Genomic DNA, 15,598 nt, shown 5'->3' on the forward strand with positions numbered 1-15,598 from the left:
CTAGAAAGATGTGGTGAATCATCTTCCTTAACTCTCCATGTCACTGGAATCCCCATCATAATAATCTTCAAAGCATCTTCGGCAATGCAGTATTTGCTTTTCAAAAATAGACACCAAAAACGAATCATTGTGTATTTCTTCTCTGTATAAGGCAATTTTTTGGTGCAAAACACAATAATTAGCAAATGAGCCATGGCAACATTGAACATCATGATACAGCAGGTTGCGTGTATAAAATGCAATTTAAACAGGATGAATAAATAGAATTCAAACTGGTCTGGAGGTATAAAGTTTTTCACTGTTTGCCACAACAGCCCTTAGAAGAGACTTCTTAGGGTTGTATTGAGAATGCAGACACTGTGTGATGGACAGAGGGAACAGCCAATCAGATGAGGGTTGACTCATGACGCACTTGTGGCAGGTGTCAATAAAGTTGCCCCTTCTGTTTCCCCCAGGTGTAAGTCCGCTTCAATCAGAACCGACGTCCATTGTGTGTTGATTTCTTTGTAGAGTTTTTTTTTTGGGTTGTTGTTTGTTTTGATGCTGACAACACTTAACACACCGCCCACTGCCCCTTTCACAAATACCCCGTTACCTTGGGAACCGCTAACAACATACGCGGTCGTCGACGACTGCAGTAGAGTCTGATACCTTTCGAGGAAGATCAGGAACATAAAAAAACAAAACAAAACAGAAAACAGAGTACACAAACAGAAAAGGAAACTGGATATTTCCCCAGGAGGTCTCTGAGCAGAGGAGCCATGTCCTTCAGCTCCAGGCTCACCAAAGTTAGCTACAGGAGCCGACCGTCACAGCCGTCCGTCCAACTGGAGTCACTCAAGGAGACGCAGGTTTGATTTCCAGTTACTCAGTGATAATCATGACGAGATGACACTTCTCTTTCTGTCTTTCTTTCTTTTATATCCAAAGACAAAACTCAAGGTGAACAGGTGAACCCTAAACCTCGGGCCTCAACTGGCCCTTCTTGTCCATGTGGCCTTGGAAAACACTGAGACAGGCATATGATAGGGGGGATTATCTGTTAATGGGATCTTTTTGTTTGCGTTTTTAAAGAGTCCTCATATTGACATGTAGCCATTACAACTGTTTGTATAGAGGTCTGTTTTGTTTTGCTACGTGCATAGTTGTCCAGCACAGCATTAAACATGTATCGATTCAGCAGGTACATGTTAATGTCATATGCGTATGGCCATCTTGCCTATTAGAAAAGGATCCACATCCAGTTGCAAGATGAATAGGTACACCTCCATGAAGCTTACATGTTTCCTTCAGGTAGAGCTTACCCTGACTGATGTAGGTGGGCTGAACAAGGAGAAACACCTGGTTCTGATTTTTAAATTTCACTATTTCCCAAAGGCCAGCACTGTGCAAAACACAAAACAGGAAATGCCAGATACATGGGATCATGACTTGGGACAGTGACACCTTACATCAGAATTCCCTTTGCTCATAAGTGGAGAACACAGAGGGAGGAATTAATCTGCACTTCATTTTCAAATTCAACAGCATCCTCAGACTTTTTAACAACTGCTATGGGAACTCCTACACAATTAGACTCCCTGGGATCACAGCAGTAGTCAAAAATCGCTGTTAGAAAACTAGTTTTAAGATGCGCAGATTGCATTATCGGGATTTGACCACGAGATGGCGTTGTGTCCATTGTGTAATTGCTGTTGCCATGGGCACGCGATTCATGACAATGAAGAGGTAGTGGAGCTGTCAACTTTAGAGGGACTATATTTAACGTGTGTTGGTCTTAGTGAATGTGCGGATATATCAACTATGTTATGAAATGAATTGTTTTTGTGAGCGATACATTCTGTGTATGCAGCCACTCCATAACGCAGTTAAAATCCAGAAAATTCAACTTTTTTTGACTTCACTTTTTAATTTTTTTATCGTCACTCATCTCTTCAGATTCACCCCTTCCACAATTGCAGCGTCCAGTAAAAGAAATAGATTGACCCAGCACAACATACCCTGTCTTGTGTGTATCAATAGACCATTAGAGAAGCAGTCTGTCTAAGTCTAATAAAAGAGATAAGAGATAAGCTAAATTACTGTACAAAACAAATCCAACACAAAGTGATCTATTGGATTACATGCAATTGCACCCAGGACTGTGTAGAACAAAACAGACAAAGTCAATGAGAAGAGAAACAGCACAAGTCAAAATCCGTGTTAGTGGGAGCATCCCCTGGGAGAACCATGGACCTTCTTCCATCTCTGTCTGCCTCTTTTAGATTCCACCACCTCCTCATTTATAATTTAGGGTCACTCTTCTATTTCATGACAGCTCCCAACCAGACAGTTCAACGTAGAAAATCAGTCATGGCGAAGTAAAAAATTGATGACCCAAATGCTTTTAAATGCAATGCTTTGCAATCATTTCTTCAACATCAAACCATCAGTCAGATCCACATGGAGAGAAGTGTGCTCTCTATCTGCTGGATGCCAAATTGAAAGCTAATGGAATTTTATATTAATTGATTGAAGGTCTATGTTTTTGTGTATGTCGCATGAGTGAATATGTCGTGTTCACTGGGTGAATTATTAGTGTCTCCACACTGGAGTGGCAACTAATATTTAATTTCTTTCAAGTCAATTCCTTTCATCTATAAAATGTCAAAGTGGCATGTCTAAATTAATTGTTTTATAATAATAAAAAAAAAAAAAACTAAATTTGAATATCCAATGATATGCAGTGACAGATTGGTAGCAAATTCTCACATTTGAGAAGCTAGAAGATTTGTAAGATTTTTGTATATTTGCCTCATAAAAATCTTGCAATTTAATAATCTTCGTTAATGTCGACTGTCTAGTTAAATTTTATTTAGCATCTCATCTCCCCAAAATGCATATCATTAAGTTAAATACTGTCTGCCTGTAAATATATGTGTTGACCCAGTCAGCATTAAGTCTGATTTTATTCTTGTTTTAAAATTTTATTCATATAAGTTTAATTTAATTTAGGGCAGCATTGCGACATAGTGGTTAACAGATAAGCTGTTGAAGATGGATTGATGAATTAATGAATTTAATTTATTGGTGATGCTTATTATAATCAAAAAGTACTTTCCATGAGAAACCTATTTATTCTTCAATGGGATCTTAATATCTTGTTGGGGGTTAGTTTTTATTTCCTTCAGCACTGATACACAGCATATTTTATGTGCCAGTGTTTGCGTTTATGCATTGTTTCAACAGTTAGTGCTTTTATCCACTGTTTGTATATTCCTATACATCAGTGTTTGAGAAACATTGATGTATAGGGCGGGGCACGTAGACATGCCAGGGGGCCGCGTTTGAACCCCAGGGAACAGGCCTTAGCAAATGTCTTAGCTTTTTCGTTGCCACACCAAAACAAAGCATAATTACACACCCGGTGCAGTAGCTGGTGTGTGCATTGTGTCTAAAAACTCTGGCAGTGGACAGCATGAAGCCAAATAAATTGAGGTGGCACTTAGACATTACACCCCAATCACACTGATAAGCTGCTTGAGTTCTGCCATTAATCCTGTGAAAGACTTAATTATTTTGATTAGAAAAATCAGCACAATGTTTTTAATTTATTTTCTTTTTGTAGATTAAAGTGGGTTTTTTGTTGTTCCTGGGGAATGATTTAGCAGTTACACTCATCTAATTGTTTAAGGTTTACAAGGATTTAAGTTTGTCGAAGTTAGTGCAAATTGATGCATGTTTAGTCTTTTCTGAAAATGCACTCAGAATGAAAAACAGGGTTAATAAAGTAAACCTTTTTGTAAGCAAGCTCAATACTAACATACTAAAGTAATACTAGTATAGTAATACCATACTACAATACCCATAGTTGTGGGGGGGGGTTGCTGCTTTGTAGGGGGGGGCATAACAGAAAACAAGTGAGAATGACTGCTATACATCAACAACCTTCCCACCCCTACATTCCCCCGCATCCTTGGCTCTCCATCCCGTTGTTGTGACAGAATTGTAAGGTGAGAGCGGGCCTTGGTAATTGTCCTACTGACAGGTGGTCATCCAACACCTCATTATCTACTTAGCAGTCCCCTTTTAGGAGCATCTCATAATTTCAGGGCAGCAACCTTTCTCACATGGCAAATAAGAAGGCTGATTGCTCACATTCTGTATGAAGGCCAGTTGTTCCAGTCTTGTCTTCTTTGTCGAACACTGTGATTCTCTAATGTCATGAAATGCAAAGCCAATTAAGAAGGTGGAACAACTTGAAAAGAGGTTTCAGCGTGAAAGGCCATTGCTGACAATGCTGCATTTTAAACCAGACTATCAAAACAAGGTAAGGTGACCCAAGCGTTCTGAAGTTACAGGCAGCTTGTCTTCTTAGCTAACTGCCTCAGCCAAATGTAATTCATCATTAATGTGTGAGGATTCAGTATACAGCTAAATGTTTGGATAAAATGGTAAAGGGTAATGGCAAAAGTCAGAGAAAGCATAGAAAATCTGCTGCTATCTGAAAATGTTTTTCTGAACTCCCAAGTTATACTGTAAATACTCAGCACAGTGAACCGTAATGGCTGATTTCATGGTTATGGGAATAAAAAAAAGACCGAACTTTTTACAAAATATATGTATATTATTGCTTTTATTAGAGGAAAGAAAAACATAAGAATCCAGCAATTATTGCAGTCGGTAGGCTGATCTGGTTTAGTACTGTTTTTTTTTTTTTTTTTTTTTTTTCTCCCATTTTTGCTGTATCATCGCATGTACAAAAAATATAAACAAGAGAAAAAGAGGAGTGGTACTGTAGCCTAAAACTACTGCTAATCCACATTGAGTCAATATAAGTTTATTGCAATCAACGGACACACTGATACTGGCCTGTTGTGTGATGTTTTGGCATCAAAGTTTGACCATTTGTGTTTAACTGTTTTATAGATAAAAAATATACACATTTTCCCACATTTAACACTACATCATTTGCATCGTGATTGTACAAGACAACACAAAACATGCCCTTAAGCACTTACTTGTACTAGTTTGTTACTTGCACTAGCTTTAAAGTGAAAATTCACAGCTCTATTCCGACTGACTCACCTACTTTGTTAAAGCAGTGACACCAGAGGTGTGTTTTCTTTGTTTGTCCGTATGTGTTCATGCATGCGCATTTTTTAGCATGTTAATGTAAAATGCTTACATGACAAGCTGTCAGTGACCCATTCTTCATCTGTATCTTTACACACATTGTGAAATCACAAACGTGCATGTGATGACCCTGTGTGTGCCGCTGGCCTGCGGACCGTTTTGAAGTTTGTTGGAACAGTTGACCAGTTGAAAGTGCAGCATCAGCTCTGAATGAGCTGGCTTCGGTGGTCACCGGTGTAAACTTGATAGGTCTAATCTCGTTGAGGGTGAGAGGCATCCATCTGTACGTGCAGATGAGAAAGTGATAGCAGGTTGCACAGAAGATGTAGAAGGCTCTGGGGTTAGGAACTGTCATGGCGCAGGTGTTTAGTAAGCAGCTCTGGAAAATAACAGTTTCCAAGGTCATTCAGGTAAGACAAATATGCAGCAGTGTTTTTGTGGCGCCTTGTAAGGTTTTATTTCTCATTTCAGTGAATCCAGCTGCATAATTTTCCCCTCTTAAGGGACAGCTTCCCTCTACTATGACGGAAACCACTTTAAATCAAATAGACAAAATTTGCTCCAAAGCTTTATCCACACCCACTGCTCTGACTTTGACAGTGCATGTTATTTCTATTGCCCAGAAGATGTGGATTAAAACAGGACTAAATCGTTATCTGTGTGTATTTGAGATTTGCCAAAGCACTGAAAACATTTTGCATTACTTTTTAGAAAAAAATATTAGATAATCAGATAACTACCAAACGTTCTGCTGCACAATTTTTGTCACAGCTGTTTTTGCTTTAATTCCAAAAACTCCACTTTGTTTGTTACAGGGCTTGTCAGATTCATAGCTTATCTCAGGATGAGGCTTTGTTTTCCCTTTGAAAGCTATTAATGTTGTAGCTTTTATTACGTTGGTCTTGCTGGCTTCTGTGTCTGTTATGGGAATAACTAAATATGGATGTGTTTGGGTATCTGTCATTGTTGGAGCCATTTATTGCTGGCTAGTTCATTTTATATTTTTATGTATTGCATTCAGTGGTAACTTTTTTTGTATATTGTGCACCACAGTGCTTTGTGCCTATATTGTTTATCTCTGTGCAGCAGACACTTTGTAATAAAGACAGAGAAAGTGTGCAATGGCTGGTTGCACGGCAACTGTTGGTTTGGCGTGCTTTTTTTTTATGGTCAACCTGTAATGTGGGGATTTGTACAATGTGTGTGCATTGCTCTAATAAAGACCTAATCAAGGTTGTTGATATTCATTGCTGTGGTTCTGAAGTTGCTTATTTAAACTTTTTTGCAATATCTTCTTCTTGTGAACGCATCATGCACGTTGGAAGCTATAAAATGTAGCTGCTTCATGTTTGGCTTGCTTTAAAGTGAAATACAACTCAGCACATAGAAAAAAACCAAGTAAAGAATGCGAGGAATGTGTGACGTGAATGAACTATGACTCAGACCTCTAGTTTTGCTGCACTTAATAACTGCCCTGTTATCTGTTGATGCAGCCGCTGTTCCTGAGAGTGGTTTGTTATTGCTTAGCAGATTTTACCATGCATGCTGAAATAGTAAATAAATGTGTATGTATATTGAGTGGCTGATGCAAGTGCAGGGCAGGTGCATCTTTTTTTCACAGATGTCACCGTGGTCACTGTCTGATCTCTTATAAAGATGCTGACTGGCTAATGCATTGCAGCTTTTACTCACCGTGCTGACACTCACAGCTTGTGAGGTTGTTGTTATACACCACCTCACTCTGGCCTCTCATCACCAACCACACATGCTGTAACTAACAAGGATCAATACATTGAGCCTTACCGATCCAGAGTTGCAGTGTAGCAATGTGTTGTCTCTTTGTACAGCTCTACGTCCCTTGCCTTTTATCTTTTGTCTGCCCCCTCTATTTCTTTCTTTTTGTTTTTTGCCTCTTGTAATTTCCTCGTCCTCTTGCCATCTTTTCATTGGTGCATTAAGTTTTTGACTATGCAGTCACTTCTTTCCTTCAACACTGTCTTGTCAGCCTAATCTCTTCTAATCCATTTGTTTGATCTTGTTTCTCCATATGTTCCTTTTAGCAGTTTATCTGTTCTATCCCCCAAACCAAGTCATATCTATTTGCTCAAATCTGATCTCACAATAATCAATTAGGAATGGCTCAGTGTGCTTCCATGTGCAGTATGCCCTGCCCTCCAGTGGATGCTACTACCAAGACTTGAAGTAATTTTTAATTGAAACCCCCCCCCCCAAAAAAAAAAACAAAAAACCGCAACAGATATTTAAGGATAAGTTTACCTGAAGTAAAATCCTGGGTCGATGAAATGCAGCCACACGGATGTCTCTCAAAGCCCATAGAAGAGAGCAGAAAGAAAGGTAAAACGTGATAGAAACCCAATCACTTAATTCATCATTTTGAATGTTAAACTTTAATCCAATTGCTGAAAATTGTTTAAATGGACTGGCATAAAAAAGAGCAAGTTCTCAAGTGTTCTATTTTTGGATTGCCAGTCGCAGTGGGGTGCTTCCTGCTTTGTTGCAGAACAGGGCCTTTTAAAAGATGGTCAGACCATCTTGACGTCAATGAAAAAAGTATTTTAAGCCAGAAAGAGCTATTCCTGTCATCCCCTGTTTAAATTCCAGACAGACAAGGGGGAAGGTAAATAAGAGAGTCTGAATGCACCCCTGCAGCTGGCACCCCACGTAAAACCAGGTTTCATGTAATTTATTGGCTGGCCTTGTTAGTGTTGCTAATCAGCAGAACCTGGCAACCCAATGTGGTTGACTTTACCCCCTTGAATCCAAGCCACGGCCTGAGGTAAATTTGCAGTGGCGCTGGTTAATCCAGTCAAAGACCCTGGAATTTTGTTGCATTTTGATAGTGCTGTGACCTTTTAAATTTTTTGGAGAAATCCTGATATTGGCTTTGGACATATTCTGTCATATTTGTTTGGAGTCATATACAATATAAAGAAAGATAATAATGAGGATTTTTTTTTTAAATGCTTGATCATAGAAAACTGTGCATGATGTGGTGATTGAAATTATGTCTGAGCCAAAGTGTAGAGCCACAGGCCTTCAGTCAACTGTCACTACCAGCAGACTCATCACGACACCCCAAGTATGTTAAATATAGATGGACTCATCATGCGATTCCTATGAAAAACACTGTACTGTATACTCTATATTATACTATACTATATACTTTTTTGTCTTTTTAAATTATCATCGGTGAGCCCGAGTTGGTCAGAATCCTCATGTTCTTTTCAGCAGGAAATTGACATATGTTGAAATTTGATTTTTTTATTATTTTTTTAATAACTTGATGGTACCCAGATAGCAATTATCTATAATTATCTGTGCTTATTGTTAGCAAAAGTTGAAAGAAGAGCGTGAAGCTAAGCGTGCCCAGCTGGATGGAAGACATGACTACATCCTCAGTATTGTTGCTTCATGCCTGGGACTGGAGAAAGCCGATGTGGAAGATGCCATACTTGAGGGCAGTCAGGTAATTCACACTCAAATTCTCACATAGACTGTTTAGAGTTTGGTCATATTTACAGTGAGAGGAGAAAGCCCTGCAAAAACGCCAAAAAATCTCTTATTTATTTACACAGTTGTGTCTGATTGTGGATTTTTTTCTTTTTTTTTTTAATGTTTCTCAGATTGACCGTATGGAACAATTTTTTATGGTGGAGGGTCTTCCACACCTCATGTTCTACCATCAGGACACTGAGCCAATGGAAGCAGGTAACATGAAAATGTACACTCGTATGACTGTATCTGATTGACTACAACACATCAAGTTGAGGTCTTGTATGTTATTTTTTTTCTGTCCCTGAGGGAAGTTATTGATTGAGATCTTGTGTAAATTGTTTGTGTAAATTCATCTTTGGCCCCACAAAGACATACACGCAGACAGGACTGCAGAGCACATACAACATACAAGAGCTTCTGACACCACAGATGGACAGACATGTAGCATCACATGTTAATGTGCAAAATACATACGATGACAACTCACAGTGATAAATTAAAGCCTTGTGCTGTTGTGTGTCCAATTCTTTGCTTTAGCTGCACCAGCAGCCACAACACCAGCTCCTGTAACCTCCCAGGTTGTTGGTCAGCAGTCTAGTTCCAGCAAGAAGTTTAAAGTGTTTGTGACAGATGGGAAAGACGTGGCGTTGACAGGGGTCTGTGTCTTCTTCACCAGAGCCAATACCTCAAAGGCAATCACCTCTGAGAACATACACAGAGTGAGTCCCTTTGTACAATTTTGTTAAAACCAAGCATGACATTGTGCTCTTTCAGGGTAAGTGAATGGTGGTCATTTCAAATAAAGAAAAGCTGTGGACTTATTTTAGGCAAAAACAATGATTTTTATTAGTATTGCACGTTGTATATAGGAAACTTTTCCCTACTCCATGCCATTCTCCTTTTTCTTTTCATACATACACTCTTCATTGTCCTATCTTAAATGGGTCTTTCAATTTTTCCTACTATGTATGAGAATATGGCTAATGGCAACCATTTAAAATTTAAAGTTAGGAGAAGAGATGACATAAGATAGTTTCAATAGCTTTATATGGGCTTCAGCAGGAGCAGTACTGGCTATTGTTTTGTGCTGATCACCATGAAAGCAGTAACGCTAATCACTGCTACTGATAACAGGACATGTTTGCTGCAAGACACTCACAGCAAGAAGTGGAAGGTTGACAAATTTGGTCAGTGTGTCTGCACAAAAGAGACAGCACAATAGAGGTACACAGGCACACTGAGGTACAAAGGAGCATTTTGCACTTCATTAATATAGTATTTTTTTCTTTCTAAAACTATTTAGTTTAATCCAAATAAAAATAATCATGAAATTATATGTGAATTTGGGTTTGTGTTTTGGTCACCTTGATTCTAATGCATTCGTTCTTTATCTGCTGTTATAGTGAAAATTACAATGCCACAAATTGATTTCCATAGGGCTACTGGCTACTAGATGGCTTTAATGTCTGAACATGAACAATGTTTTTCTGTGTCTGCTGTGGATGCTTTGTATTCAACAGGCAATACAAGACAATGACTGCATGGATGTTTACTTTTTGTAATGATGTCAGTTTTTTTTTTTTTTTTTGTATTTTCTTAGGATGTAAATTTCAACATGCTGGACACAACAGAAGGGGGTTTGTTAAAAAGTGTGGAGCAGTTGCTCTCTGACATCTTCATCCCCACACTGAGGAAGATGAACCATGGCTGGGGAGAGCTGGCCAGTCCTCAGGCTGAGGCTGTCAAACAGGAGTTCATATCATCACTGGAAAGCTTTGTGTCAGTTTTGTCTGGAGCACAGGAGAGTCTGCAAGAAAAGGCACGGAGCAGACACTCTTCAAGAACAAGTTTAATTCCTAATTTATAGCCAATGAGGAAATTGCTCCAAAAATCCAAATATCATTTTAACTATATGTGCACTAACCAGATATCACAACCATGCCAATATATGTATGTTGCTTAGCAAAACAGGTAATTGCAAAATGATTTGGTTGACTATATAGACATGAAGGCCTTGCATCTCTCAAATAAATGTGCACAGCCTGTTTTGAGCACTTCCTTTAGATACATTTTCCCCAGATACAGTACCAGTCAAAGGTTTGGACACAAATAAATTAATTAAATGAAAATAAATATGAAACAGGATCTGTATTTCAGTTCCAGTACACACATAGGCATAAAAGAAATTAATCATAAGACCACAACAAAAATGAGCCATGTAATTGTTGGCCTCCAGGTTACCTTGAAGGAGTGTGATACACTTGACCTGAGTGTGCTTAAAGGGCCATCAGACTACATGGCAGCAGCAGGCAGCACAGAGACCACAGAAAAGATAGAGGCCTGCATGAAAGTCTGGATCAAGCAGATAGAGCAGGTAAGACATTTTTATTTAATTTAACCTTTATTTAACCAGGGGTATTGCAAGCATCTTTTACAAGGGAGACCTGGCCGAGATAGGCAGCAGCAATTAGTTAGACATATTAGTTAACAGATAAGAAGCTATGTTCAAACTAATTACAATTGTTGCCTATCTTCAAAATCACTGTAATTTTGTACTCTTAATTATAGCAAGCGAATGCATTTAGAAAAGGAAAACGTAATATCTGATTTAAGTCAGCTTGAAATGTCTTTGAATGTGCCATTATAACAACTACAGATACAAAGCAGTTAACATTTAATTTTATTTTTTTTTTCCAAAACATTAAATGGTCCAGACTAATTCAAAATCTTTTGAGGGAAAAGTACAACAAAAGCATTACAAAATGGAATATGCTAAATTCAGGGAAAGTAAAAGAATACGCTGCAGTAATGATGTATAAAACATTTAGTATTGTCACAAGTGTTTATCATGTATTTCTGTGCTGCAGGTCCTAGCTGAGAGTGACCAACTGAGAAAAGAAGCTGATGACCTTGGCCCACGTGCTGAATTGGAGCACTGGAAGAGACGAATGTCCCGCTTCAACTACCTTCTGGACCAGCTGAAAAGCCCCGGTGTTAGAGCTGTACTCGGTGTGCTCCTGCTTGCCAAATCTAAACTTATAAAGGTCAGATATGACTCTTAATCAGCATTCAATTTTAGTGACTATATGTACCAAATGTAAACACGCTGTCTTTCTCTGCTGCTTCATAGGACACTTAGTTATCTTAACATGTCTTAACCAATCCTGTCCTATCAATTGTGCAGCTTTTTCACTGTTTGTTCTATGCAGTCGTGGCGGGAACTGGACACCAGGATTACTGATGCAGCCAATGAGGCCAAAGACAATGTCAAGTACCTCTATAGTCTGGAGAAGTTCTGTGATCCTCTTTACAATAGTGACCCTGTAAGAAAAAAATTCTTTTTCCAAACAAAACCTTTAACCACAGGCACTGTCTTCAAGTTTAAGTGTCCTGATCTCTGAAGAGGGCATATGCATTTTTGTTATTACATAAGTAAAATGTAATTTCTGTTTTATCCCAGGTGTCTATGGTAGATGCAATCCCAGGCTTGATCAATGCCATCAGGATGATTCACAATATCTCTCGCTACTACAACACATCAGAAAAGATTACATCACTTTTTGTTAAGGTAGGAAAGGTTGCTGTTCACAATACTACAACAATGACAATTGTAATTAGAAAATTATATTCTAACCAACAATGCAATTCAGCCAAGTTGCCTGTCTCCGGTCTGTTTTGATTTGAACACTCTGGTATCTATAATTGTCATGCTTTTATGGATGAATGAAAAAAAAATCAAACATTCATGTTTTGTCTCCTAAGGTCACTGTGACATTAAGGGATTACTGAAATTGCCATTTTTAACATTTGATGTACAAATTAAAAGGTTACTTTCAAAAGATCAGGTGTTCTTTCTCATAACAATGTGTTTGCTAATATTTTGATATTCTAGTTACACGTATAGGCCCATGCTGTTTGGACCCAAAAACAGTTCAGATGCCTTTTCTTCTTTTCATTACAACCATCACTATGTCCAGGTGACAAACCAGATGATCACAGCCTGCAAGGCTTATATCACCAATAATGGCTCCAATTCAATATGGGACCAGCCACAACAAGTTGTTGTTGATAAAATCAAAGCTGCCATCCACCTGAACCAGGTACTGGATTGTACACATTAGGAGAATACGTTATTTATCATGTGTTCATATTATTATCAAATGTGGTGTCTTTGTGGTATTTTGTGTATTTTTTTCCAAAAGTATGTTCATCTTCACTTGGTAAGAAGGGAAGCAATGTTAATTTTTCAGGCAACAACTGCTGCAATTTTGATGTGATAAATGGATGAATAGGAATGGGATTTGTTTTGTAACATGTTAACCTGTGTCCTTTAGGAGTACCAGCAGTGTTTCCATAAAACCAAGCAGAAGCTGGAACAGACCCCTTCAGAGAGACAGTTTGACTTTAGTGAAATGTACATTTTTGGGAAGTTTGACACATTCCAGCGCCGACTCATCAAGATCCTGGAAATGTTTGACACATTTTCAACCTACTCTACGCTGCAAGACTCTAAGATAGAAGGATTGGAGACCATGGCCACCAGATTTCAAGTGGGTGAATTAGATCATATTGTTGTTCAGAAATTTTTATTAACATAGAGAGCTATTCCATTAGCTGATGAAATGCAAGTTCTAGCCAGCTGAGCCTGCACTTCTTCTGAGAGCCATTAGTGTTGGACAGTTTCATTGTCAGGCTGCCAAAGCTGGTTGTACAATGAACAGAACAAGTTTGAAATCTCTTGTACAACTAATACATCTGTACATACAATTTAATTGAGGATGACATATGATTTAATTCATTCACTTTCTCAAACATTTGCAAAACAATGAGGGGAAAAATATAGACAGATAAATATATAGGATATGTATGTTGAGGTATATGAGATATAAATAAGAAAAAAGGCAGTGAAGCTCAGGAAAGAAAATATTATGTACAGTAGGATTTAAAAAATATATATATTATTTATATTATATTAAATGATTATATTGCCCTGGCTAATCGAGAAGAACACTTGAATTTTTGCTTAGTCATTTTTTTTTTTTTTTTTTTTTCTTAATCAATTCATCAAACTGGTGTTTATGATTTCCCTTGGGAGTATATATATATGATGTGACATATCTGTTTGTTTCACCTTCCCTGGATGTGCAGACTGCTGAAATGCAGGGAAAATGGGAGGTAATTTCTTGCTTCAGTTTTTGGCATATAGTATAGCTTGGCCTACTTTAATAGTTGACTGCATGCAGTTGTTAAATTCACATCCATCAAACTTAAAAGAAAACGCCACCATATAATGCATAATAAGATAATACTAACTGCATGGAGCATGAAAAGAGGAGAATGTGTTGTTCATATTGGTTGTTTCATTTTTTTGTTGTGCATTCATTTCCCACAGCCAATAAATCCTTTTCAGGCTGTCCTGTTTACCTAATGTAATTCCCACAGGCTTTATATTACCAAAACAAAGAGAACTGCATTCATAGATTATATTCTTCTTTTGGCAAACTTCACAGTTTTGTGTATGCATAATTTACAGTAAGGTTTAAGATTGCGCATTTCATTTCCGCTGTTTTAATGCATTCTATTCCTTTGCAATAATAAAACTTTGATTCATTTCACAAATGTGCCCACCATCATAAAGCCCTGACTCATAGTTGATCAAAGAAACAGGATTTACGATAGAACAGTGGTGAGAAGAGAGGCATTAAAATTTCAGATTTTGAACTGATGAATGTGCAGCAATTAAACTTGTGCATTGCATTCATACATGTTTGTGTGTATGTTATAGGCTATAGTGCTGAACATGAAGAAAAAACACTACAGTTTCTTAGACCAGAGAAGAACTGACTTTGATGTTGACTATGAGGAATTCTGCGAAAACACTGCTGATCTCCATGTAAGTAAATGATTATAGACAGTATCTATTAGTTTATTTCCTCCATATTAGAAATAAAATTACTATTCTACTAATTAGACACTTCTGTCTGTGTACTAGAGGGAATAACAAAGGTGTAAATTGCACTGCCTCAGCAAGTAAACCAAAACTACCAGGAAAGGTTGATCAAGCTTAGTTAATGTGCTTACTCAATGTGCTGAGAAAATGTAAATGAAAAGATGTGTGTCTGACCTTATTAGCCAGATATTTTGATAAATGTTGTAGTTGCTCCCTGTGTTTTCAGAATCAACTTAAGAGTTTCATGGATACCACCTTTGAAAAAATTCAGAATACAGAACGAGCTCTAAATGTCCTCAAGAAATTTGAAAGGTAATCCATGTTATCATCCCATGTGTAACAGGTATTTATAGCTGCCAGTGGGTGACAGACATCTGCATTTCTCTGTCACCTAAGGTTGACACCAGCCCGTAAATAAATCACAAGTCATACATTCTCACCATGGATCCTTTGACTCATTTCTAGGGAGGGTTACTGCTGGTCTAGCTAATACTAAATTGCATTAAATTTGCCTGTTTAATGGTCCCGTTTGTGCATATAGACTCAGACATGATTTATTGGCACATGTAAATGGAATGTGGTCATTGTCAATGCTCTTAGGTCACAGAAGAACCTGAAAGTGTTGCTAAGTGTTTAGGGTTTATGATTAAACTCTTGTGTTGTAGACCTTGACCAAAAAAGTCAATACTCATTGTCCATTTTTAAATTCTGATGAACTGTTTGTCCTTTTGAAATTGACAAAATAACAGACTAGGGATCCCAAATCTTGGCATCGATGAGAAGTATCAGCGGATACTCCAGAACTATGGCCGGGACATTGAAATGGTCTCCAGAATTTATATGAAACAGAAACTAAACCCCCCCATTGACCGGGATTTACCACCAGTGGCAGGTCGGATTATGTGGTCTCGGCAGCTTTATAACAGGATTCAGGGTCCCATGGATCTCTTTCAACAGGTAATACAATTTCTTTTGTGTAATTAAACTGTTATTTTTATGTTTATGCAGTATTATAGT

General features: G+C 38.0%; 1 protein-coding gene across 3 annotated transcripts in view; it reads left to right on the top strand.

Moving 5' to 3' along the window:
- The first annotated feature begins 761 nt into the window (after positions 1–761).
- The window catches only part of dnah5 (dynein, axonemal, heavy chain 5), a 79,199-nt gene continuing 64,362 nt past the window's right edge, over positions 762–15,598 (top strand). The window contains exons 1-14 of one of the 3 annotated variants that reach the window (XM_029503497.1): positions 762–851; positions 8,468–8,602; positions 8,760–8,873; positions 9,240–9,350; positions 10,232–10,450; positions 10,868–11,005; positions 11,499–11,675; positions 11,841–11,954; positions 12,092–12,199; positions 12,609–12,731; positions 12,966–13,181; positions 14,417–14,524; positions 14,808–14,893; positions 15,331–15,538. In XM_029503497.1, the coding sequence (XP_029359357.1) occupies positions 762–851; positions 8,468–8,602; positions 8,760–8,873; positions 9,240–9,350; positions 10,232–10,450; positions 10,868–11,005; positions 11,499–11,675; positions 11,841–11,954; positions 12,092–12,199; positions 12,609–12,731; positions 12,966–13,181; positions 14,417–14,524; positions 14,808–14,893; positions 15,331–15,538 (1,947 nt within the window). Of the gene's footprint in view, positions 852–5,468; positions 5,526–8,467; positions 8,603–8,759; positions 8,874–9,192; positions 9,351–10,231; positions 10,451–10,867; positions 11,006–11,498; positions 11,676–11,840; positions 11,955–12,091; positions 12,200–12,608; positions 12,732–12,965; positions 13,182–14,416; positions 14,525–14,807; positions 14,894–15,330; positions 15,539–15,598 lie in introns of those variants that run through there. The other 2 variants (XM_029503499.1, XM_029503498.1) reach the window with 2 other exon arrangements.

Source organism: Echeneis naucrates, chromosome 6 (genome assembly GCF_900963305.1).
Source record: "Echeneis naucrates chromosome 6, fEcheNa1.1, whole genome shotgun sequence".
Classification (NCBI taxonomy): domain Eukaryota; kingdom Metazoa; phylum Chordata; class Actinopteri; order Carangiformes; family Echeneidae; genus Echeneis; species Echeneis naucrates.